Genomic DNA, 27432 nt, shown 5'->3' on the forward strand with positions numbered 1-27432 from the left:
TTTTGGTTATATAATGAAACGTTTTTATTTTATGCTTGTTTGAGAGATCATATCAATTCAATTATGCGACAGAGTATGTTAAACGGGTATAATATGCAGCCTTTTGTCCAAAATAATAATCAACGTTTTTACTTCAAGAGAGGTAACTAACTTCCAAGGAACAAATTAGCTTTACTCAAATGTCATATGACCTATAGTGACTACTAATATGACGAAATAACTAACTTCCAAAGAACAAATTAGCTTTACCCAAATGTCATATGACCTGAAGTGACTAATATGATAAAATAATTGTAAACATTTATTTGTATTACAATTCGGGCAATTCTCCATTTAAGCGATCCTAATTAAATTTGTTTTTGGGATAAATTTAAATATGTAATTCAATTGGCAAATATGGGACATAATAAAACTGCGTTGGTTATAAATCAATGACACCAATTATATATTTACTCGTTAGAGACACATCAAAATATACTCAACAAGGGAGTAAAATCATAAACATGGTTACTATTAAGTTACGTATAATGAAATAGTAAAATATGCTTATTTTTAATTACAATTTCATTAGTCAGTTTCATCAATTTATTCAGGTAGTTTTCATTAATTAATTTTCATAGTTAAATACGGGTAATTATTATTAAATAATCAGACATAAACAGCGTTGTAGAGTTGTTTATAACGAAACACTAAAACATTAACTTTTTAATTACATCTTCATTAACCCATTTCATAAATTAATTCAGACAATTTTCATTGAATAAATTCAGGTATTTATTAAATAATGAGATTAAGGTACTTCAAATAATTTCATAAATTAATTCAGACAATTATTATTATTATTATGATATAATCAGATAAAGGTACTTATCTCTGTTCGTGGCGCTGGTAGAACTAAAAGTGACTGCTCGCCGACGAGCAGTCCCTTTTATAACCAGTCCAGGTAAACTTGCCAGACCGACCCGGTTTCTTTGTCTACCGACATTATTGCCATAAATTTAAATGTTTGAGAGAAACGTACCTTAAAATGTTACAATTATTAAACATTATAATGGCAAATCCAACACGGCCATACTGACAAGTACTTCGATCTCGAAGTACAAAAGTATTTACATAGTTATACATCTTAATCTTACTCTTATACTAAGTAGCCACAAGCCTTGTCATGTAAGCCCCATCACCTGCTGCCCGTGAAGCCAGGCAAACATCAGACTTGTGACCGACCAGCATTTTTTGTAGCTGTGGGCCCTGGCATGAAAGCTCCGTCACCTGTTGCGACATGACGTCGAGCAATCATCAGACACACAACCGACCAACAGTATTTTTGTAGCTATGGGCCCTGGCATGAAAGCTCCGTCACCTGTTGCGACATGACGTCGAGCAATCATCAGACACACAACCGACCAACAGTATTTTTGTAGCTGTGGGCCCTGGCATGAAAGCTCCGTCACCTGTTGCGACATGACGTCGAGCAATCATCAGACACACAACCGACCAACAGTATTTTTGTAGCTATGTGCCCTGGCATGAAAGCTCCGTCACCTGCTGCACCATGACGTCAAGCAATCATCAGACACATAACCGACCAGCAGTATATATACAATTGACAACATTTCATATTTTTGAGTACTACTTTTTATTGTTTGGTTTGAAAGAACTCAATACTAAAAGATACGTATTTTTTTATTTTTCCAAAAACTGCTATTTTAATGAGAAAGTCCCTTATTACTACTTCGAGTAGAAAGAGCTTAAGAAGACACAGCTTTATGACTTCACATGTGTTGATTCATATACTTAAGAAAACGACAAAATAATTTCCAAAAAAAAAGTTTTAACATTCAGCTTAAACAGTCCGGTATGTCTGACTGAAGTCAAGTGTCACTGTCAAACTCAAGTGACTTCCTAACTGGAAGTTTCTTTTGTTACAGTGACAGCTCTAAATCAGCTATTGAGGTCACATCCCCATTAAACTATTTTTTAAGATTTTTTTGTTATCATAAAAATACGGGAAAAAAAATTATATTAATATTATATCTCGAAATGGTTTTCGACTTAGGGACACTGAAAATTTTGAAACGTTGTCAATTATACATAGTATATAATATATATTACACATTTTATTACATATGTATATATCCAACACGGCTAATCCGGACTTAAAGCAATCGGCAAAAAAGCTACCTTTTTTTTTCAGTTATTTATTGTAACCTTAAATTAATGTAACAGTATAGCAAGTACACAATAAATATAGCCAGTTTTTTTTTGCGGAATGCTTTAAGATAATCAGCACTTAATATGGCCATTTACCATTTTGTATACTATTTTACATTTTCTTTACAGATATAGCATCATCGATAGGTATATCTTTCATAAAGTTTTATCACAAAATGTTTTTATCTTTGTACTGTACTGTAAAAAGATACAATATCCTAGGACTTCAATTAATCGAGCTATATATTTATTTCTGATTACTTCACGATCAATCAACAAGTGTGAATATTATTATATCTTCCAAACAGCTCGGCCAGTCTGACCTAACGACATAATATTTTATGAAGGGCATGTCATGTAAGATGCAAATGCCGTACAAACTGAAAACTCATCTTCCCTTATTCGTAGCTTATTACATGGTAAATAACGCTTTATCAGCAATAGTTTTCAGTAAATAGTATACCTAATATATTTATTAAACATTACAGTATCACATATTAACTATGTAATGAGCTATCTTGAGAAGTAAAGCATAAACGTGACGAATAATCAGGAAAAGAAGCATATAGAATCGCCCACTTATTTATACAGTTATATTTTGAAAATGGTCCCTTTTCCCAAAGAATCTTATTTATTTGAATCTATTCACACTATTTTCCGTAGGTACTCTACTCAGCATGAAAGATGAATAAGTACCTACCTAGTGACCCTTTTTTTTTGCAGAATCTTGTTCTGTGAGATTTGTATTATTGTTCATAATTTAATTTATTAATCTTATTTTTTTTGCTTTCCTTTTTTTAATAATGACTTTCTTGTTGGGAGACCAAATTAATAATTGGTTCGTATAAACGAACCCGCTGATATGAAAACACTTTTTTTTTTTGTTAAATTTGACAGTCGCCAGGATCCCTATCAGGAACCACTCGGCAAATCACTTATTAAATTAGAAAAAAGGTTTTTTTTAACCGTTTTCATACATTATAAATTTGTCAATCATGTGAGAGACCCGTAGAAACAATAAAGTCAGTCTCAAGTAAATGACGACACATGTAACAATAAATAATGATAAGGAATTACAAAGGCAGCCTTTATTACTACGCTTACTGAGCCACTAAATTCATTCCCTGAATAACTCGATAACAGTAAGAGAAAAAACAATATTTTCTTACAGAAATTAATTGTAATTTACCTAAAGAACCGTCCCCTAATATTAACGGAAATCAATAAAAATTCTTTGTAGATAATAATCTACCCAAACTCGAAAACCAGGCAAGCACAGAGTAAACTCTCTTTATAAAGCAAGTTGCGTAAGCCTTTATTTGCACTAGGTCCATTTATTTATCTACGTATATATTAATATGTATGTAAGTTCATTTATTGTATCTATATATGTTTATTTTATAATAGAATCAACTTGTATTTAATCATTAAAATCTCATACTGGCTTTTTTAATGGCGCCCACCAGACTATCTCTGTTTTGCCCAATGGTTGACTGATAGAAAATGACTTAAGGCGTTAAGTTCGCCATTTGTACTTGTTATTGTTAATTTGTGCAATAAAGTTCAAACAAATAAATAAAACTTTATTCGTTTTTGAGCCTAAGATATGCGATAACAGACACACAAACGTGAAAGTAGAATTAAAATCTCAGACACTTTCTTAATCGTTACTTCTCAACGAAAAGAGAAGACAAAATTGTAAACATACTCGCAATGATGATAAATAGATTTATCATTTATCAGATCAGTAGTTTGTCCGAAGTAACAGCTACTTGGAAAAAGTTTTAATGTTAATTGAATTCAAACCAATAGGGATGTGTGTGTAACATTACTGTTGGGTACTAAAAGTAAATTTTATTGGTCCGCAATTGGTGAAATAATTTTGAAATACGTTAGTGCGGGATACAAACGTTTAAGCGTTTCTTAAAATAAGCACAGCATTTATAGTAGCAAGTTTTGAATCTATTTTTTTTTATTAATTAGGTAGGTAAAGAAAGTCTACCATATTTATTAAATAATTTGGTTTAAATTTAAATACCTCAAACTGTACCTACATGGTGGGCAGGAACAGGTTAAAATAAGCACAGCATTTTTAGCAGCAAGTTTTGTGTCTATTTTTTTTATGATGTACAACGTAAGTATGTAACTAAACTACTGTATTTAAATAAACCAATAACTTTCACTTTGAAGCCATGCCACTATCTGAAGAAAACACTAATATACTACTTTTAAATTTGACATTTTTGTAGGTAGGCAGGTTTAATTACTTACTAATTTGTTTGTTTTTGGTATAGTATAGTGAAATAAACAACGAAACCACCTAAAGTAAATCACATATCGATTGCCAAATTTTTAGTATCTCATTACAATGGCAAAATCATTATAAAATGTAAGCGAAAACAAATATTGGACAATTGAAAAGCGAGTATTAAAAAAAAAAAAAAAAACGATTTTTGAAACGTACATATTTGCTTGAAAACATCGATCTTGAGTCAATTATTAGTATCAAATTTTTATTTATTAAGTGAAAACTGCCACTTTGCTAAATACATAAACAAAAAAAATATATTAGTGTTTTTAAAATTAGTGTTTCTCAAGAGAAATAGCTAAAAATATTTTTTGGAAAATAAAATAAACGTTGGTCAATAGAGAGATTTAGACCCTATATCCATACGAAAATCGAAATATTGTTTTGCAGTTATAGGATCACTCCGGATCAGTAGTGTCGTAATACAATCTTTACAACAAGAACTTGTTTACCGAATTATGTCATTAACAAAATATAATCTATTCCCAAAGGAAGAAACTAAACCAGTATTGTTCTAAACCTGTATTGTTCAGTTCTGACTTTTATACCCTTTCTTCAGGATTTAACTGTTTTTCTTTTAAACAACATGATCTAATAAGAGGTAATTTATTTATTCAAGATGTCATAATCATAACACTAGCTCTTTCAATAACTAGCTCGATTAACTGCAGTTCCGTAATAAGTAAACAAAATCAGTTTAAAACACAGTGGGTACAACAATATTTCTTCAAAGCAAGATTTTTTACATGATAATGCAGAGCCCTCAGGGCCTTACCGACTTTAATGATCATAACAACGCCAGTCCATTCAGGTTTTCAGAAGGTCCCGAAATCGGTGCACCATGCGTCGGCCGTGCAGCCCCATCATCGCTGTTAGTAGGACCAAATGTAGGAAGCACAATGTTGTGGTATCGGCAGCCCGAAGAAACTTCACTCCGAATGGTGGTATGAAAGTTGGTCAGCAGATTTCAATCCGTTATCTCTGAAATAATTCACAGTGTTAAAAGATGGCTAGGAAAACGTATCCCACTTCTGAATTTAGCATTTTGGTTATATAATGAAACGTTTTTATTTTATGCTTGTTTGAGAGATCATATCAATTCAATTATGCGACAGAGTATGTTAAACGGGTATAATATGCAGCCTTTTGTCCAAAATAATAATCAACGTTTTTACTTCAAGAGAGGTAACTAACTTCCAAGGAACAAATTAGCTTTACTCAAATGTCATATGACCTATAGTGACTACTAATATGACGAAATAACTAACTTCCAAAGAACAAATTAGCTTTACCCAAATGTCATATGACCTGAAGTGACTAATATGATAAAATAATTGTAAACATTTATTTGTATTACAATTCGGGCAATTCTCCATTTAAGCGATCCTAATTAAATTTGTTTTTGGGATAAATTTAAATATGTAATTCAATTGGCAAATATGGGACATAATAAAACTGCGTTGGTTATAAATCAATGACACCAATTATATATTTACTCGTTAGAGACACATCAAAATATACTCAACAAGGGAGTAAAATCATAAACATGGTTACTATTAAGTTACGTATAATGAAATAGTAAAATATGCTTATTTTTAATTACAATTTCATTAGTCAGTTTCATCAATTTATTCAGGTAGTTTTCATTAATTAATTTTCATAGTTAAATACGGGTAATTATTATTAAATAATCAGACATAAACAGCGTTGTAGAGTTGTTTATAACGAAACACTAAAACATTAACTTTTTAATTACATCTTCATTAACCCATTTCATAAATTAATTCAGACAATTTTCATTGAATAAATTCAGGTATTTATTAAATAATCAGATAAGGTACTTCAAATAATTTCATAAATTAATTCAGACAATTATTATTATTATTATGATATAATCAGATAAAGGTACTTATCTCTGTTCGTGGCGCTGGTAGAACTAAAAGTGACTGCTCGCCGACGAGCAGTCCCTTTTATAACCAGTCCAGGTAAACTTGCCAGACCGACCCGGTTTCTTTGTCTACTGACATTATTGCCATAAATTTAAATGTTTGAGAGAAACGTACCTTAAAATGTTACAATTATTAAACATTATAATGGCAAATCCAACACATACATGCAGCAATTTGGGAAAAGTGCACCTACTTAATGCACAATTGCACATGGACCCAATTTTTTGACCCATTTACACTTATCTAATTATAAAATGTACATAACATTTCGAGACTTTTAACCGGGCCTTATTTGTATGTAGATTACAGATGCCCTTAGTTGGTAGATGAAATGAGTGTTATATACGTTTTAATTCTATGGTAACAGAAATGCTGATATGTAAGTATAAATAAGTTTTAAATAATAAAAATATCAATTAATACGTTTAAGTACCGATACCTAGGTTAAAATTTAGCTGGCAAATTTTTATGGTTGGTCTTGTTCTGTGCTAAGCCTTGTATTTCTAATGCTAGGTAGGTAATATGTATACACAACCCTAGAAAATTAGAAATATAAGATGCATATGTAGCTTTCCATCTGAAAAAGGTCCTTATGCTTTGGCAGATTTTTTGTTAGAATTCTGCTAAAAAGTTCTAATTACCTTGGAACATAATCCGGTATCTGGTAAGTATAATAGGTATAGGGCTGCCATCCGTCCGGGTTTCCCCGGATTTGTCCTAGTTTGGAGGCCGTCCGGGGGCCGTCCGGGCGGGGAGTCAAAAAGTGTCCGGGGAAAACCCGGACACTTTTCACGTAACCACGTAACTAACTAATGAGCATTATTGTGTATAATATTATAGTGCCATCTCTCGGTGAATTCTCTAATTTACGCGACCTGTATTATACGATGGTTTTTCAGGGATAATTCTTTATAATGTTAACCGATTTCGACAATTTTTACTTTATTTGAAAGATAATGTTTTAGGTAAAATCTCGTATAATTTTGAAATATGATATGGAAGTATAACATGTATATGCAAGGGTGGTAAAATTAAAAGTTGAAATTGAAAAGTTTTTTGTCAATTAAAAAACAGTTTCTAAGATACACACTCAATTTATTTTTTCCTGTAATTTTTAGGATAAAGCCAATGTTTCGTAAAATTTTCACAATTTTTCGTTGAGAGCGGTATTTTTTAACATTTTCCTTCAAAATTCTTTTTTTTTCTGTAAAAAAAATTATAAGAAATAGTTTTGATAATTATGTGCAATTTGAGCTCTTTCTAACGATACCCCCATTTAACCTAGTAACTTAGTAAAAAAAGTCAAATTTAACCTAAAAAAAGACAAATTTAATTTTTTTGTAAGAAAAATTGTTTTGTTTTTGTTATTGTTTATTGCAATTGGGCATTTTCGCGAAAAAAGATTCAAAAACTTTTTTTGTAAAAGAGGTAAATTTAATGTTTTTCCTACTCAGAATCACGAGCCCTTTCGATCCTACGAGTAAAAAAAAGCGTCCCAAATTTAATTTTTCCACTCCTTTACCATTTTTCAAACACTTTTTACAGCGGTTACAAAGTAGAAAGTACGCAAAATAATAGACAATTTTGTGACCACTTTTTTGTCTCCGGTTTTTTTCCTAGATCGAAAGGCCTCGTGATTTTGAGTAGGAAAAACAGTGTTTCTTCTCGCGAAAATGCCCGTGTTTGCATAGAAAATCGGCCCTTTCGCCAAATGTTCACTATAATTTTTTTTAAAGAGCTCTCGTGACAAATATTATTTACTGTAAGTTTGAGGTTTCTATCTTTTTTATTTTCTGAGATATGATTTTTTTATTAATTTACATAATATCCATTTTTTTCAACATTGGCTAATGCGATTTACTTGAACTTTTGGGACAATAATATACATGTAATGACTCACATGTTCTAGCAATAATATTTAATAGTGCCGAAAAAAATCTTGGCTTAAAGTAGGAAACAAATCTTCAGTATTTTTTTTCTCGCTTTTTAGAAAAGCGACACCTATAGTTCTTTGTCAAGTAATTGCTTATATAAAGGCCCGCAATATATATTTTTTTCAAAATAATCCAGGAGGTACTTCATACTAGAAAATGGAATAAAAAAGGATACTACCCATACCGCAAACGAGCTACACAGTAAATAGGTGAATTTTAGTCGCAAACCTCTTTATTATTAACAATATTGGTACTGGAAGATTGCATTCATAAAGGTATTACGACTAAAATTCACCTATTTACTGTGTAGCTCGTTTGCGGTATGGGTAATATCCTTTTTTATTCCATTTTCTAGTATGAAGTACCTCCTGGATTATTTTGAAAAAAATATATATTGCGGGCCTTTATATAAGCAATTACTTGACAAAGAACTATAGGTGTCGCTTTTCTAAAAAGCGAGAAAAAAATACTGAAGATTTGTTTCCTACTTTAAGCCAAGATTTTTTCGGCACTATTAAATATTATTGCTAGAACATGTGAGTCATTACATGTATATTATTGTCCCAAAAGTTCAAGTGAATCGCATTAGCCAATGTTGAAAAAAATGGATATTATGTAAATTAATAAAAAAATCATATCTCAGAAAATAAAAAAGATAGAAACCTCAAACTTACAGTAAATAATATTTGTCATGAGAGCTCTTTAAAAAAAAATTACAGTGAACATTTGGCGAAAGGGCCGATTTTCTATGCAAACACGGCTACGCTCTTACACATGGTGTGAAATGAAAAAGTAAATAAATATAAATTCTGACTCGTCCGGGGAAAAAATGCGATTTACGCCAAATGTCCGGGTTTTTTTGTATCTTTGTCCGGGTTTGGCAAAATTCGAGATGGCAGCCCTAAATAGGTACCAAATTGTTATCTAGTTAAATTTTCCTACGCTGTCACTTCACTTCTGTCAAACATGTGCAAAAAAAAAGAATAAGATTCACATACATTTTTGGCAGGTAGATACTGTCAACCAATTATGTAGAATCCTAGGCCACTCTAGAACACCCTGTCGTATTGACACCGTCCTTTGTTTTCTACAGAAGTCAGTTTTACTTTTACTGTGAAAGGGTCTAGATTGGCCTATGACTTAGGATTCAGATTAATTGGTTGATTGTACGTACTTACTCCTATAATATGGCTTCTCTTTGAAATCGAAAAGGTTTTAGCTTTTTACATACCGAATAACTTTATTTCGCTAACAATGTGACTATCTTAAAAGAAATCATCTTTTAAGATAATCACATTATGTATAAGATAAGGAATTGTTTCTACCATTCCTTAAAACATTACAAATTTGCATTTTAGTCAAATCAGTACACTTAATATCTTCACGGAGTCCAAAACATTATGCAAGAAGTCCGAAACTAGACAAATATAGAGAGCGCTTGAGCGCGAGTAAGTACTTGCGCCGGCCGCGGACGCGGGTGTGTGCGTGCGCTGTGGGTTCCGCCCCCGTCAGCGCGACGGCGATAAAGACCTAAAAATCTCAAATTTTAATTCGTGCTTCGGTATCGTATCCTCTTAAAGAAAACCGATCTTAGTTCCATTATATATATGTACCTAGAAAACATCATCATCTTCCTTGCGTTATCCCGGCATTTGCCACGGCTCATGGGAGCCTGCGGTCCACTTTGACAACTAATCCCAAGATTTGGCGTAGGCACTAGTTTTTACGAAAGCGACTGCCATCTGACCTTTCAACCCAAAGGGTAAACTAGACCTTATTGGAATAAGTCCGGTTTCCTCACGATGTTTTCCTTCACCGCAAAGAACCTAGAAAACATATCATATACAAAATGAAATAAAACTAAGAAAACGGATTATATTCATTATACGCGATATAATCTGATTCCATAAATTTATTTCATGAGTAACTATCGCGGTGACAGAAGACAATATTATATGTATACACAATTTATTATATTATAAAAGTTTTTTAATTTATTTCTTCCAAGGCTACACACGTTTTAATAAAAAAAACTGTGATAAGTTTAATAATTAAACTAAAAGGTCAAGTATTTATGCACGAAATCATGTATGCAAATATGTAATATATATGGTGGTGTTTTTACGCAAGTATCAATAATGGTTAGTCCGCAACGCTACTGATGGCGTGGCGGTACCGACCATGAATGCTATCCCTTTCGCTCTAGCCGCACGTAAGGTTGGTTCGAAGAGGATCGCACGCTATGTCTGTACCGCAGACTACAATCGTTAACGTTATGCTTCTGGTTATAGTGTGCGTCTGCACACAGGCGCACGCCAGCGCCGCCGGCGTCGAAATGCGAGCAAGCAGATTTTTTGAAAGCGCTCTTAAGTCAGGGCTCCGGGGAGGCCAAGCAATATCACCCCGAATCCGAACTCAAGTCGAAAACGCCGACGAACAGACACATAAGATCGATTGTTTAATGCAAAACGCTCGCTGTTCTCCCGTGTAAGACACCATTTTGAATAAAAATTTACTTTTTTTTCTTTTAAATGACACCATTATTATATGCCAATGTTTTGTAATTTTGACAAAGGAGGTCGAGACAAAAGTGAATTTATCACTGGCCCACCCTGTACTTTAATGAAGCTAATACAGCTAACAGAGCGGAACCGAAACGAAGCTTATAAGGTCGTGGCGAGAGGTCACGATTACACACCTGTCACACGCCCACACATATTCATGCATTGAAACTATTGAAAGAAACTTGTTCCTCATACATAAGGCCAAGTGTCTGACCTATATGATGAACTAGGAAAAGAAAGACGCTTAATATAGACAGATAGACACGGTTTCTTTTTGGAAAATGGTAGATTATATTTATTTGTCTACCCCGAACATTTATATAAATTAATATCGGGTAGTTTTGTGTTGTTTACATCTCCTGTGACATTTTGCTGGGACAGTCTTCCGCGACCACGGCCAGTGCAACCTGGCCGAAACGTTGGGAAAAAAGGTAAACATAATGTTAATTAATCGCGTTCGACCTGTATGTGACTTTAAATACTTATGTGTACAAAGCGCGAGAACTTAAAGTGTTATATCATTAGACATCTTGATAAGGGATAGGGATAGGGATAGGGATAGCGATAGGGATAGCGATAGCGATAGGGATAGCGATAGCGATAGCGATACGGATAATATGGGTATCGTTAGAGGGATACGGATAATCGGTCGGCGGTCTCTTACAATCAATGTGCTCTAAGACGATCGTTGTTTGCTTGCTTGAAGATTACGTTTGCGATAAGTATACCTAAGCAAAATGTAAAAAATTGTAAGGGATAGTAGAAAAAAGTACTTTTTACCCACCTTTATACTTATAAATGTTATAATAAAAATTAATTATAACGCGATAATGCGTTTTCATATTATCCGATGCGATATCGGATGTCGGAAGGATTTCAGTAGAAAAAATCCAAGATGGCGCTTGTAATGTAAGGGATATCGGTTGGGATTGTAATGTTCGTACATTCCACGACTCTTCTCTATCTCTCATCCATTCGAGTAAGGAGCCATAAAAACATTCTGAGCCTCTAGCAAAAATGTAAGTAGAAAAATAGGAAGTTAATTAACTTTATGGGCTTTCAATCTGTATTATGTGTCCTTTTGACTTCTACGACAGTACCTATTAAAGAGTTAAAACCCAGCCTCAAACTAATATTAGATAACAGAAGAGAATCAAGAAAAGGAAAACAAAAAATCGGTTTCATTCCATTAGACATGGGCCGACATTCGCGTCACATCGCGTTGTCTGGCCCCGACTACCGTCGCACGCATCAATTATGTCTGACGTAAACGGTATCATGTCACGTCAATGAGGAAATAATACAATGGGCGCTCATTTTTCAGCTTATAAGGAAATTATGCTATTGTGGGATTGTCAAGCTATTCTTTTCTTTGTGATTTACACGCTTTTAAAATTAGATCCCATTTTAATTATGACACTATTTCATTCAACTGACTGGCCAGATCTAGAGTTCAGTATGAACTTCAGAATCTTTCAGGTTCGTAAGAATTTAATGAAATATTTCACAAATTTTGATAGTCAACACTTCGAAACAAAATAACAAAATTTACTATTTATATCACTTAAGGTATATGTCAAATTCTGACCCAATGAAATATATTTCAGGTTATTAAGGAAAATTGCTCCCCTGGCCTGCTAGTCTAGTTTCCAAAACTATACTGAATTACTGATAGCCTGTTTAGGCTTGACTATGTATGAGTGGTAGGTACCACTTTGATAACCTGATTCCCTTAAAACTAGTTGTCATGTTGTTTGTCATGACCTGACCCCATGAACCGTCAAAGACGTCATTTAATGGATTATGTACGAAGAGAGCACGCAAACAGACACTATAAATAGGTCAGACAGGCGACAAAATTTACTTAATATAAATGAAGAAGAGATTAGGACACTATTCAACGAAAACCTGAATAAGTTCAAGAACACAAATCCTACACATAGGCCGCATATTCCAAAATTAAAAGTATCTCGCAAGCTTACGTCGACAGTTAAGTATCTAGACAATGCTATTATACCGCAGCATATTTCCCACGATTCCGATTTTAGTTTTGTACAGAATGTCATCTACACGGCAGCATATACTGCAGCTACATATATAGGAGTAAAACTTGACAGGCCACCTGGTACCAGTTATACTAGAAAGACTAAAAAACCTAGCTGGCAGTTAAGACTAGAATCTAGGATAAGTAAGTACAGAGCTGACATAGGTCGATTGACGCAATATATCAGAGGTAACAGGAGTAGGAGGATAGTTTTAGCAGTAGAGACAATTAGACAAACTTTTCACACACACGCTACATTTGAAAATCCCAACACTGAACCTGAACACTTTTTGGACACGCTCAAACAAAAATTAAATACAGCGGCTAGCAGACTAAAGAGGTACGTATCTTGCACGGAGAGGAAAAGGCAAAATGCGTTGTTTGAGACCAACGAGAGCAATTTCTACAGAAAAATTTCATCTAACGATTCTACCCACAATCTTCAACAGAGACAGATACACACGCAGACAGACACGCCACCTATAGAGACAATACGACAATATTGGGCAAATATATGGGAGAGACCGATCCTGCACAACGAGAATGCGACGTGGATTAACGATGACAGTACTACGGAGAATACAGCTGCTATATCGAACATGGAGTTTGACCACATACCCATCGAGACATTTATAAAGGTAGTTAAGAGAACACATAACTGGAAATCGCCTGGTACTGATAATATACATAACTTCTGGTACAAAAAACTCACCCATACACACCCGTTTATTCATAAATTTTTAAACCAATTCATCCAATCTCCTCAAACAATGCCTGCATTTGTAACACAGGGCCGAACCTACTTGCTACCCAAAGATAATGATACTTCAAACCCTGCCAAATACCGTCCAATCACCTGCTTACAGACCATTTACAAAATACTAACAGCATGCATCAGTGAAATTATTTATACCCACCTATCCCAAAATAGTATACTCAAAGAGCAGCAAAAAGGCTGTAGGAAATACAGCCAGGGCTGTAAAGAACAGTTGATCATAGATGCAATAGCCACAAAACACGCTTTGAAACGCAAACAAAACTTTCATGCTATGTATATAGATTATCGAAAAGCATTCGACTCAGTACCCCATAGCTGGCTCATATACATATTAGAACGCTACAAAATTCACCCTTCTCTAATTCAATTCTTACAAACCGCTATGCAAAATTGGCAGACTACCCTAACTTTAAAGCAACAGTGTCAATCAACTATTGAACCGATCCGTATTCGCAGAGGCATCTTCCAAGGAGACGCCTTGAGCCCACTGTGGTTCTGTATGGCCTTAAACCCACTCTCTGAACTCCTGGATCAGGCGAAGGTAGGTTTCCGACTTAAATACGATAACTCCTACCACACATTATCTCATCTCATGTATGTGGATGAAAAACTCTATGCTGACAATATTACAGAATTGTTCCAACTGGCTGACATCACACAAGAATTTTCTAGGGATATAGGCATGCAATTCGGTGTAGACAAGTGCAAAGTGTATTCAATACATAGAGGACAGATACAGAGTAACCCATATACCTTAGACACAGGTGACCAAATAGACCCCATGACCGAACAAGATTTATATAAATACTTAGGATTCCATCAAGCCGGCCAGATTCATCAAAAACAGACAAAACAGGATCTCATTCAGAAATTTAAACACAGACTCTCTCGTATCCTAAAATCTCACCTTAATTCAAGAAACACTATAAAAGCCATAAACACGTTCGTCATTCCAGTTCTCACATATTCATTTGGCATAATAAGTTGGGCACAATCGAATCTTAAAAACCTGCAACGCATCATCAATACAAACCTTACAAAGCATAGAAAGCATCATCCAAAATCTTGTACCCAAAGACTAACTTTGCCACGGCAAGTAGGAGGAAGAGGCTTAATAGACATAAAGAACCTGCATAATAAGCAAATGACGACGCTCCGGCGCTACTTCCATTCAAAAGCCGAACAATCAGAGTTGCACACATACACAGTCGAAATAGACAACCGATATACACCCCTTAACTTACAAGACAGAACCATGCAAAGCAACGAACAAATAGTCAGTCAACAACAGAAGACAACAGATTGGTCACAAAAAGCGCTTCACGGTAGACATCTGGCCGATATCAGCCAAGAATTTGTCGACAAAGAACTGTCAAACACTTGGCTGAAGCGAGGCGAACTCTTCCCAGAGACAGAAGCCTTTATGTTAGCCATTCAAGACCAAGTCATTGCCACCCGAAATTATAGGAAACACATAACCAAAGAATTAGCCCAACAAACTGATACATGTAGACATTGCAATAGTGCCCCCGAAACGATTCAACATATAACAGGTGCATGCAAATCTATTGTACAGACAGATTATAAACATCGCCATGATCAAGTTGCATCCATAATTCACCAGTACCTAGCTCATAAATACAAATTTGTAGAAAAACAGTCACCATATTATAAGTATAAACCATCCGTAATTCATGAAAATAGACAACACAAGCTATACTGGGACCGTACAATTATTACCGACCGAACAGTTCACTTCAATAGACCAGACATCACCTTTTTTGATAAGACCACTAAAACCATATTCATAATTGATATAGCTATACCGAACACACATAACATCCAATCCACGATCAACGAAAAATTAGCAAAATACAGAGATTTAGCAATAGAACTCAGACGCCAGTGGCGAGCCAGCACCGTACATATAGTCCCCATAGTAATGTCCACCACGGGAGTTGTTCCTAAAACATTAAGCAACAGCCTAGAGACTCTACGCATTCCAACCCAAGTCATATACACTCTTCAAAAAGCCACAATACTCAACACATGCCGAATAACAAGGAAATTTATGACTTCGTCTATGATCACAGAAAATACCACTCAGTAACTATTTATTATGCTTGGCTATGGCCCGCATAATAAAATAAAACCCTTTAAAAAAGGAGAAAACGAAAGAAAATCATATTAAATTTGTCAGTTCATTTCCTTATACTTTTATTACGAAACGAAAAGCAATGTACCCATGTATGTAACCTCAACACAGGAAAATTGGAATGGATTGATTTTTCCTTTGGCCTATTTCACAACAGTGACAACCTGTCGCTTCGACAGTGGCACTTCGCTGTTCATTGCCTGTTCAACAGAAAATATTGACACTGAGTAACAATGTTACTTATCAACCCAGAAATAGGCACAGACTTGTTAGTGTCAAATGTATCAATGTCAGTGTGGTGAAATGGCTCACTGGTTATTCCAATTTTTGACCACTATACATTTCCATAACACAAATGTTAGTTTCTAAAACACTTTACAATCCCTATAGAACGTACCACTTGAAACTCCTACCGATATGTGATATATGACTGTGTAATGTGTATGTTTCGTATAAGAAGATTCGAGAGCTCACTGCCAGTAGCACAAACACAAACACTTGGGCCAATTAAATTACAAGTGGATTAACCTTAAGATAAGAGCAAACAAGATAGGGCACTGTTCTGTTGTTTATTCAAATAAACACTTCAAACAATCTTCTTTTAGTCCTATCAGCAGTAGCTCAGTACGGTTGGCTGGCACGGTATTGGTAATATCTAGTTTTTTGGATAAGGGTCCATCAATTAAGTGCCTCATAACTGTAATTTTAGCTCTTCTCTGAACAACGCCTTCTTCCCCGTATAACACTACAGAATAGGACTGACCAGTCATGTTGTATACGCATATCCAGTAGCGCCCAAGTATACGACCCGCTAACAGTGTTCGTGTCCGCTCGGGAAAAAATCTTAAATAATCAAATTTGGTTGCAAACAATGGTCTCTTGCAGCATAAAGTGGTGTGGCAAGTCTTCTAAACACTTCTACATATAAAAAAGATGGAATAACATTCCACAGTTAACTCAAATTAATTATTTTGTTGAATATTGTTTATTATCCGCGGAGTTCATTTATACTGGTCAATATGGTTGTACTGAGCGGCGCCGAGGCGCGTCCATCCCTTTTTGCCTAGTTAACAATGCGATATGCTATCCCTTTCACGTAAACGACTAGGGATGGGGCCATGTTAGTTTATGTCTGTTGCGGGAACTTCGTACTACCGTTCGTACCATGTGCTACCATTTTATGAAATATAAAAGAAAGCAGATTTGTAATTGTGAATAATTATCTAGAATCTGTAGAGTCTGTAGTGTTATTTAGTTGATTGATTAGTTTAGAATATTTAGTTGGTAATTTAACTTAGTAAACGTAAGTAAAAATGCACAGTTTAGTTATTAGTTACTAGAATGATTTTTATTGAGGGGCTATCACAATCATCATCCTCCTTGCGTTATCCCGGCATCGGCATTCGCCACGGCTCATGGGAGCCTAGGGTCCGCTTTAGAAACTAATTCCAAGATTTGGCGTAGGCACTAGTTTTATGAAAGCGACTGCCATCTGACCTTCCAGCCCGAAGGGTAACTAGGCCTTATTTTAATTTAATTTTAATATTATAATTTGTTGCAAAACAAATTCACCACAGTACTGGTACCGGTACCATTGTCTATAATAGACATGTCCCATTCCCATCCCTACTGCTAATCGTAAAGGCGCGCCATTATTTGAAACGACCAATGGCAGCACCGTGCGCGCCCGCCTCACCCCGCAAGGATTGGTGATTTGCGTCTCGAACAATATCGCTTGCATTAGGCTTCTAGTGGGGTGTTCTGTGACGCATATCGAAATAATAGGTATTTAAATTGCTTATCACCATCACCAGTGACCAGCCAAACACCCCGCTGCCTCTTCGTCTCTTATACAGATACAATTCCAATAACTCTATAGTCATGCCAACTGACCTGTCATGCTGTATGAGCGCAATAGAGCTAGCCACCAGGTCCTCAAACTGCTTGTCACTAGCCGAGCTCCCCTGCCTCCGATGATGATGTGGCGTCGCCGGCGCGGGCGGCGCAGGGGCTGGCTCTCGAGGCAGGTTACCGCTGGACCGACTGCCGAAGAGACGCCAGCTCGGTGTTGATGTGGGGGAGGTACTGGTTTTGGAAGATGAGCTGCTCTTCCACGGAAATACGCCTCTGTAACAATAGAGATGGATTGAAGATTAGTAATAGTCATAAGTAAAGGACGAGTTGAATCTGGAACAACGTGTCTACCTAATGTCAAGTAATGTGGCAGAAAAAGGATATTCGTCTCCAGGACATTTGGAACTTATATTTGGAGCCGAAGCCAACACAGGAATATATTGTATTTTCTGATCGTTGAGCTACTGACATTTTTAAATAAAATGCAGATTCAATTAAGATTACCCAATTTAAAGGTCTAATCGTAAAAAGGTTGATCAATTTAGCTAGCGCAGACAAAATGGTAAGGTTAATAAAAGGTCAAGAAACAAAGTGTTTACAACATCATACAGTATCTTCTTATATTAATAGTTTATTGTGCATTTACCCGTATTTAAATAGGTTAGCTCGGTCATGGTTCTGATTGGTGCACCGTATTGTTTTGCTTAAGAGTTTACTTGCTGATAAAGAGCTGTTGATCGTGATCAACATTAACTGTCGGTCAGTCTAGCCACTTATTATGATATCCTACAATACTTAATGTAGGAAATAGTAGGTGTCAGTAGTTAGTTGGAGGTTGGAGCAACTGTTTGTCATTTGTCCAACGTATGAAATTGGTTTTACATCCCAGTTGCATCAATTGTAAATTTGTGGCGCGGCGTGAACTTTTTCGAATTAAGATTTGAAAGGTAGGTTATATTCTAGGATTTTACATACTACTAACATGGGAAATGGGGAATAAGCAGATATTTCCTCAGTTTGTCAGTAAATTCGGGATAACGATAAAATTTTATACCATGGTCCAAGTAGCTCATGACGCTTGAGTAATTTTGATTGTTTGGTACGAAAACAGTGACCTCCTAGACCCTATTGCAAAATCTGCGAGTTTCCTAGAAAGTTTAACAACAGAAGTATAAAATTTGCGAAGGTAATTGACCGTAGCGCTCTCACAGAGCGACACAGCGCTAATAATGGGCTAATAGCGCTCGCACGGATATCGGGGCTGAAGGAGTTACGAACGATAGAGAACATGCTTCCCAGTGTTTCAAAGGAAAGTTTTTAGAATGTATGTCTTTATTGTACCAAACACAAATATAACACAAGAGTGAATTTATAGTTTAATAATGGAGTCATGAATGTTCTCCAATTTTAGGCTAACATTTTGTCAGACAAGAATATAATATGGACTCACTATGAAGGCGTATGGGTAGTGCGTTACTAAAGAGCAGCGGGAGTAAAACCGAGGAGGGTATTTTTCCAAAAAATATTCAGATAGGGAGGAATGGATGGTACATTTAATATTTTTACAAAGATTTTATCTGCGTTATCTCTGTAACAGCCGCAAACCTGCTATTTATATATATATGCCAATCAAATACTTAGCAAACATTTGCACCAAGTAAGACACAAGTGGTGTTTCCAAACAAATATTTATATGATTACTCTACAAGTCTACATGGTAATTTCTTTCCGGTTTTAGTTTTATCTGTCAAGAAGGTATATTCAACAGGTAATGTGGACCAAATAGCTTAAGCTAATGAACCAATACCGATGAAACCTATTGACACACAAACAGACGTAACTAAAACATTAATCACACGGAAGTGGCACGCCGATGTTTTCTTTTGTGAGCGTCAGAATGGCGGGTGTACATCAAGCAATCCTGGTGTGGTATACGCCAGGAGTTAGTGCTAGCAATGTGCAAAATGTGCGCCAAAATTCGAGCAATGTGCTCTTTGAACTCCAGAGATATTTAAGAAATAAATGACACCCGCCATTCTGACGTCAGGTTGGCGGGTGTACTTCCAGTTCCAGCTAATGGCTGCTCACTCGAGGGTGAAAGTACTGCCTAAGGTTAGTGCTCGCAATGTATGAAACACACACTAATTCGAGAGCCGTTGAAGAGTAATATGGGATTGAATAAATATATCTAACAGTTTTTTTTCTGGAGTATGTTTTTTTTCTAAAGTACGAAATCTCAAAATTTGCAAAGTAGTTAATACTTTTATACGGTTTTTTAGACTTAATGTTAACTATTAAACGAATTTAATCAAATAACTTTAATTTCTGGTCTTATAAAAGAAACATTTACGAAATCTGTAGTTTGTAGTTATCACTATTTACTGTTGGCAACACCACCGCCTCTCCACGCTACACGCCGCATCGGGGATTCCCCAATAAACGTTTGTATACTGAATTAAAATGTACGTTATTGTTATTGAAACACGTTACAACTCACGATACGTGCGTCATTCACAATTATATAATAACGCATTTCAATAACAAACAAAACAAGGCTGCGTAAACAAGAATGGCACAAAAATCTATGAATGGAAACGTGACAATTTTATCAGCCAATTACTTAATACGAGTGTCATTAGCTAATAAATACAGATAATTGCAATCAGGTTATTTTATCATTATCATATTATCATTATTATCAACCACTTCCAGGTGAACAAGTACATTACTGTTTGTATAATTTGTAACTAAAGAGCCTCGACCGTTCTAGAATATGCTTCTCGCGCACAACTCAAATTGAGATTCAATTTGGGACTATTGAACTGTAAATTTAATGTTTGATATAAAACATTAGTTGTTATACTTGTTATCGGTTTTGAGGCCAAGTTTATAATAGGAAGCTCACAATCCAGATAAGTAGGTGCAATGTTTAATAAATGAATAGGACTTTACTCTCTTGACTATCACTCATATTGCTCATGACCGATAATATTGGACAAACACGCATTTGTGCCAAGTTCGCACAAAGTGTTTCCTTTATTCAAAATAATAAAACTGTACATACAGAAGATCCACTGTGGCCATGTTATCTTCACTTCCTTTAACATGTACTTAGACTTCCCACAATGTCACGCTTTTAACGACTAACAACCAACTCTTTTCACATATGACTTCAGAGTCTACTGCGGAAATCAAAATTTCGATCTGATTTACATATCCGAGCAATAGAAAGGCTGACATAGTAATTAAATCTCGAGACTCTCGAGTTTTACGGGACGCCCTCAGACGACAGTAGACATTTCAACAATTCTCAATACTAGGTCTTCCACTTGTTTACGTTTTTATTGCAACTGGAACGCTGACACAACTACAGTAATTGGTTTTCTGTGTAATCGGTGTCGCACTCTCAAAGGGAGTGCCGGAATCAGCGGACATCAGACTGTGTGGGAGTACGCATGATAATTTAGTACTGTACTGTACTTAAATTCGTATTATAGCTGTAGTGTAATAACAGTTCTGCGAAATAAGGGAACATGAAGTTGGAAAACGATTATGATGACGAAACATGTTTCTGGCAGGTGGAAAAGTAACGTTGCAAATAACATGTATTTTTTAAGAATTCATAATTGACCACAATCAAGACAATACGCTGTAAATGAAAAATTTGGTAGTACCTAGACTTTACCTACACGTCTTATTACGAAAGGTTTCTCCAAAAGGACAGCACCGTTCCCAAAAGGTCGGAGGTTAATGGTTAATATAAGCGATGAAGTCTCTCGTTACAAGTTATAATGTGTAAAAATCCTGAAACTCCAAAAACAAAAGCATCTCAAACGTCTATGAGATCTTAATTAGAACTTGTCTCCGTCTACATTTAACACCTCGTATTTTCGCTTTAAATACAGCCTTTCAGCCGTCGTCTATACTTAACTGAGTTAACTGTGTCAGAAAGGTCAAGAGCCCGACCTTACGCTGCGTCATCATTCATCAATCAACTTGTTAACCGTGTTTCCGAGGTTCCTAGCTGCTAAGTAAAGGACTACCTACACAGTTCATTTATCATTCGTAAACCTTAGGTCAGCGAGTATTTAAAAAAATGTCAATGTAAGAGCGCTTTCACACTGTCCTATCTGTTATCGGATGTGCGATGGGATTCCAAGAACCCTAAATTCAGGCCGAAGAGATTTAACTACATAGTCAAAGATTATCTCTTCGGCGAAGACAGGATAATTATGATCGAACTTCACTTCAGGTAAGTTCGTTTGATCATGTAAGAAGTAGAACCTTTGTTGTTTGACCGGTTTACGGTTGCTGAAAATACATATGCTTTACGTTACATTTTACTTCTATCCGGCACCGGACCGGATCGAGCAATGTGAAAACGCTCTTACACGTCATTAGTGTCAAAAAGCTGGAGCTCATTACCTGCGGCAGGAACTCGACCCCTATTTGCCACCACACTTGTATTCAATAGCGCTCCCTCAACAAGTAAAACCTTTGTTTGGTTGACCTATGAACTTTACGGTCGCTGAAAACTGTAGTTCGGTTTTCAGGGTTTATACTCTCGGGGATAAGTGTATTATGAAACGATCGATTTTATGACTATCCTATAAAAGCGCTGGGATAAACTGGCCAAATCGAATTTAAAAGTTACTGCGGACTAATATTGACTATTGTCCCGGATCTGTAAGTTCACATTTTTGACAAATTTGTTTTGAAGTATGTTGCGATGTGGCTAAGACCTATCGTTTGCCAAATCTAACGATTGATTTCGAATTAGTATAATCGACGAGGCCCTATGTACATGGAGGCGCTTAAACAAATATACGATTTCTATCAACTTACTGAAATGTCATTTGAATCGAAATGACGGATTCTGCCACAGCACTGGTTTAAAAATAAAAATGAATGATAAATGACATAATAAGTAAATCCTGCGTGATAAAATAATATCGTAAAATACTCACTAACGAAGATCCGCAAAAATATAACATGTGTTAGATTATGTTTAAAGTAAGCGAAATATTGTTTTCAAGTACATACTTGATTTTTTAAAATATTATTACAGGATTTTATTTAAAATTTCATTAGGTTGCGCGAGTTTACGTTTTGTGGACGCTGTCATGTGTCAAAAAGAGGTTCTTACAGCTCTGGGACAATAGACTAACAAAGTGGCAACATACATAAGCCTATTTTGTGACAGGTATCTTACTTAATTATGAATTATTGTTCATTGAACAAAATGCCTATCAAGGGCAGCCCTGAGCTTCACTTTACAGAGACCACTTTGGCGTCATCCATATATTACGTCACAGTGTAAGGGGGGGGGGGTCATACTAAATGTGACAATCCATGTTAAAGGGATACAAAAAAGCGTGCAATAGGGGGGGGAGGGGTCCAAAAACTTGAAATTTGGTGTGACGTAATATGTGGATGATCCCTTTGCAGAGATACTTTTGAGTTGTCTTTTTCATACCTACTTCAATACTTTCATCAGTTACGATCGTGATTCCTCTTCAGTTTATCAAATGCGTGTTTCCATCAGCAAATTTAATTTTGAATTGATCCGCTCTGAGATCTATCTGATGAGACCAGTTTTGATCATCGGAAATTATTCGTTTGATAGATATCGTGCCACAATACAATCAATAACGTATGTGTATCAGTAATCAATATTTAATATGCAGAACACTTGATGGACCATAAAAAATTGTTCGAGCGATTAGCTCCACGCATCTATTACAGTCAAATAACATATGACCTTCGCGTATTTGCGCACTAAACGAGCACAGGAAACCAGTCTTTACTTTATCATCTGTTTGGGATACATGATTTGAAATTAGTATGCAAGTTGTACGAATAAATATACTTGGGACACGCACATAACATAAATTGCTTGAGATGAGACTGCAGAACTTAATTGAGAACTTGTTGTAGAGTAAGATCGAGATAAAACTTGAGACGTTTGATATGATTTTTACAAGCTTAGAATAGAAGAATAACTAACTCTAATTTCAAATGGCCGTGTTATGACTTTCATTTTTTTTTTGAAACGGATAAACAATTACTAAAGTTCTTAATAAGGTTGAACAGTGTAGTATAGTATACATAATGTGTACCGTAGACAAGACAATACAAATTCATTAAATTAATCAGACGTCGCCTCTAAGATTACCTAACCACTTAATTACTTTCATTGCTGATGCTGAGGCGACAAACAACTAACTGCTTCAACCGTTCCTCTCTCAAGTTTTGTCAATGACATTCTTTGTTTTATCAATACCTACCTAAAGCCGGCTTCAGATGGTTACACTTTCAAAATAATCTAAGTCTCTAATCAGTGTGACGAATTATAAATAGTACAAAAAGAAGAAAAAAAGCTGCAGTACGTGAGTACAAAACATTGCATAACGTAGCCGCGTTTCATTCAATGGCGAGTGTGAAAAGCTGGTGGGGAGCCGTGCCGGGCCGTGCTAGGTACGCTGTGCGCCCGCGCAGAATGCAGTGTTTACTCGTAACCCTATTGCTCGAGAACTGCACGCGGCATGTTAGGTTAGGTTTTAGTATTATGTACTTCGACTGACACTTGGAGAGACTTTACACCTCAAAATCTTATTAGTTTTAGTATTATGACTTAGGGGAGCCTATATCGATATTTCTTTCGTCGTTTGTTTTAACATTGTTTGCTCAAAAACTGTTTGGTTTAGACTCTAGATTTTGTTTATTTTAATATTCTTCAAGACGCGGATCCTTAATATGATTTTTTCCACTGCCAGGCCCCTTGTATTGTTCTAGGGCTGGTACCTGGTACAGGCGGCCACAGTGTGAAAAACACTGGTCTACAGGTTACTCTTTATATAGTACGAGACAAGAAACAATTTATCTCATAACGCTTGATCTTGCTTCGTTCGTATAAATTAATCTCAGCGGGTCCTGGTACCGACTGGCACGGCACGAAATGTACAGGCTCTTATTGGTACAGCAAATACATGCACATCTATAAGTACTAACACAGCTAGCCAATGATGTATCCTTTACCTTCAATATGATAAACAATGGTTGTAGCTCTAACGAATATAAAGGCAGAGTATATGGCACATCATCATCCTCCTTGCGTTCTCCCGGCATTTGCCACGGCTCATGGGAGCCTGGGGTCCGCTTTGACAACTAATATGCAGAGTACGAGTATATGGCACGTGTATTATTAATTAATGAAATCGCTTCTGCTACTTTAAATTATGTATTAGAACAGGTTTAAAACATGGTAGTTGTTTTACTATGTGTTAAATACGATTGATTGGAAAAAATACAAACACAAATGTTAAAGCTACTATAAAAAGATTAGGAATGCAAACATCGAAATGCACGCATTCATGAGCATTAAATATCGGCTAGTCATCAGCTTGTCTAATTCGATATCGCATTTGTACCTAGCCTGGCGCACCTGCAGCAACAATAAGTCCAGTCATTTTTGTGTTCCAAACACAACAACGACCATCATTCATGATGGTCAATACTAAGAAACACGTGCCACACACACAAAGGCAAAATAAATCACAACACAACATAATTACCAAGTAATGTAGTCGTTCTGACCGATGCACGCATTAGGACAGGTTTGCGTTACGTAGCTAAGTGACGTAAACTTGGTTAAACTTAGTTATCAGTAGCGCAAACAGTCAAGAACAGCTGTTTGAAAACGACTCATTGTTCTATTCTACCGGCTGAACTCCAAAACTGCCTAAAGATTTAAAAGTTTCACGATTTTCGCACTTTAGAGGAACTAGATCTCGTTTAGAGAAAAGTAAACCTAGACTAAGTATTAATATTTTTTTAATTAATCGTTATCAATGCAATTGTGAATAACATATAATATTTTGAATTACTTGAGTCTTACTCATTGAAAACATGTTATTTTTTACGAGTTTAACGCGATTCGATTGTGAAAAGAAACGCCGATTGTATTAATGAAACTGCATTCTTTCATTCGAATCGAATCTGTTGTATATAATCTATATTTTTGTATCAAGATTCGAAACACATCGAGTGAAGCACATACATAAGTATGTGCTTCTGCATATATGTGTTTCAATTAAGATTTCCCATTTATGTTTATTCAACATTTGTAGACTGTGAGTCCCTCAACTCAGTCAAAATGATAACCATATTTTAATCTATAGGTACTATGTCATCAATTCATCAGAAACGTTACAAAATCAATATGAAATACAAGCTCCACCTCTCTATACAAGGGAAACACGTGGAATAGATAAAGATACCCATCGACTATGGCATGCAGTTGATGTACACCTACGCAAGGTCAGAGTTCGCGGTGTGTCACACCCACATTCTTGATTAATGCTATAATAGATTGGCTTGACAATGGACCCCAGGGGCAATTATTTGTGTAAAGATTGAATTGCATGTTGTTTATGTTTTCTTTAGAAGATAAGCAACACATTGTTGTTCTAAAGCTTCATTTTACGTGGCACGTAGGCATGACGAACTTACAAGAGGTCGTAGGTCAGGTCAGAAATGTGGAATCTTGTGTCGAAATTCTTGGAGATATTCTTTACCAACGGTTAGCAAGTAAAATAGCAACGAAGTCAACATAATGATACCCCTTTTCAAACACCAATGGTTATTTCAGTCGTCAGGTATATTTTTATCTATTCAGAGAGTATAGGTACTCTTAGGAACTCACACACGAGCTAGTAGGTCAGTGTCATGCCAGGTGATCTTGGTATAGAAAAATAACTTTCCCCTTTCAACGTCACCTTCAAACAAATTCAGCCTGCGCTGCGTCCCGTAGCTTGGCTACAAATCAACAATATCTTTGCAGCCCTCATAAAAAAAATAGCTGGTGTAATAGTAATCCAGTATTTAACTGTTTCACTGATCGACAAAAGACCAGTTATCTACAGGCCGCATTCAATACTGTTTTATATCCGCATATTTTGGCATATTTTGTAAGGAACGTACCGGGCTTACCAAACCTTTTGCATATTAATCTCGAATCTCGATCGACGGCCGACGCGTATCGACAATGTATTCGAATCGCTATTGTCGACTGTACCTACATTCCATTGTGTACGCGACCTTCTGTGCATTCGCTGTGGTCCGTGTGGGTGCTATAATAACTCTTGATTATTTTTAGACCATATTTCTATGTACTAAAGCTTATAATAGGACAGTTATTTGATAAGGAAGACACACTGTACCTGTTGCTTCGTTTTGAATTAGAATCGTGACCTGTCTCATAAATTGCATATTTATAAGTCTGTATGGCAATCATAAGTTGCACTACATGTACCTAACAATAACATTGTTTGTGACAATCAAATTAGTGGTGATACATGCAATAATATTATCTGGTATATTCTAAGGTATTCATTCGTTCTGTGGGTAAGGTAAAACTAAACTGGTAAAAGTAGGTACAAATTAGTAAACTGTTTCATCACTTTAAGTCTAAATTGTTTGTAAACTTAAGCGTTGGTGTCTTTTCTTTTGCCTATTTAGAGGTGCACTTTAGCAAATATCTAATTTATCTTGAAGCCGATTAGTGCCATTCACTTTGCCTAATTTGGGAATGTCATTTAGTGAGCGACATTGATACGAATGTTATTAGAATCATG

The 27432-nt window shown here is 35.8% G+C and overlaps 1 protein-coding gene across 1 annotated transcript in view; it reads right to left on the reverse strand.

The window, feature by feature from the left end:
- LOC125231905 (TBC1 domain family member 12-like) overlaps positions 1 to 27432 on the reverse strand; it is a 90693-nt gene that overhangs the window by 24615 nt on the left and 38646 nt on the right. The window contains exon 2 of the mRNA XM_048137504.1: positions 17837 to 18070. Within this exon, the coding sequence (XP_047993461.1) occupies positions 17837 to 18070 (234 nt within the window). The remainder of the gene's footprint in view (positions 1 to 17836; positions 18071 to 27432) is intronic.

Source organism: Leguminivora glycinivorella, chromosome 12 (genome assembly GCF_023078275.1).
Source record: "Leguminivora glycinivorella isolate SPB_JAAS2020 chromosome 12, LegGlyc_1.1, whole genome shotgun sequence".
Taxonomy (NCBI): Eukaryota; Metazoa; Arthropoda; class Insecta; order Lepidoptera; family Tortricidae; genus Leguminivora; species Leguminivora glycinivorella.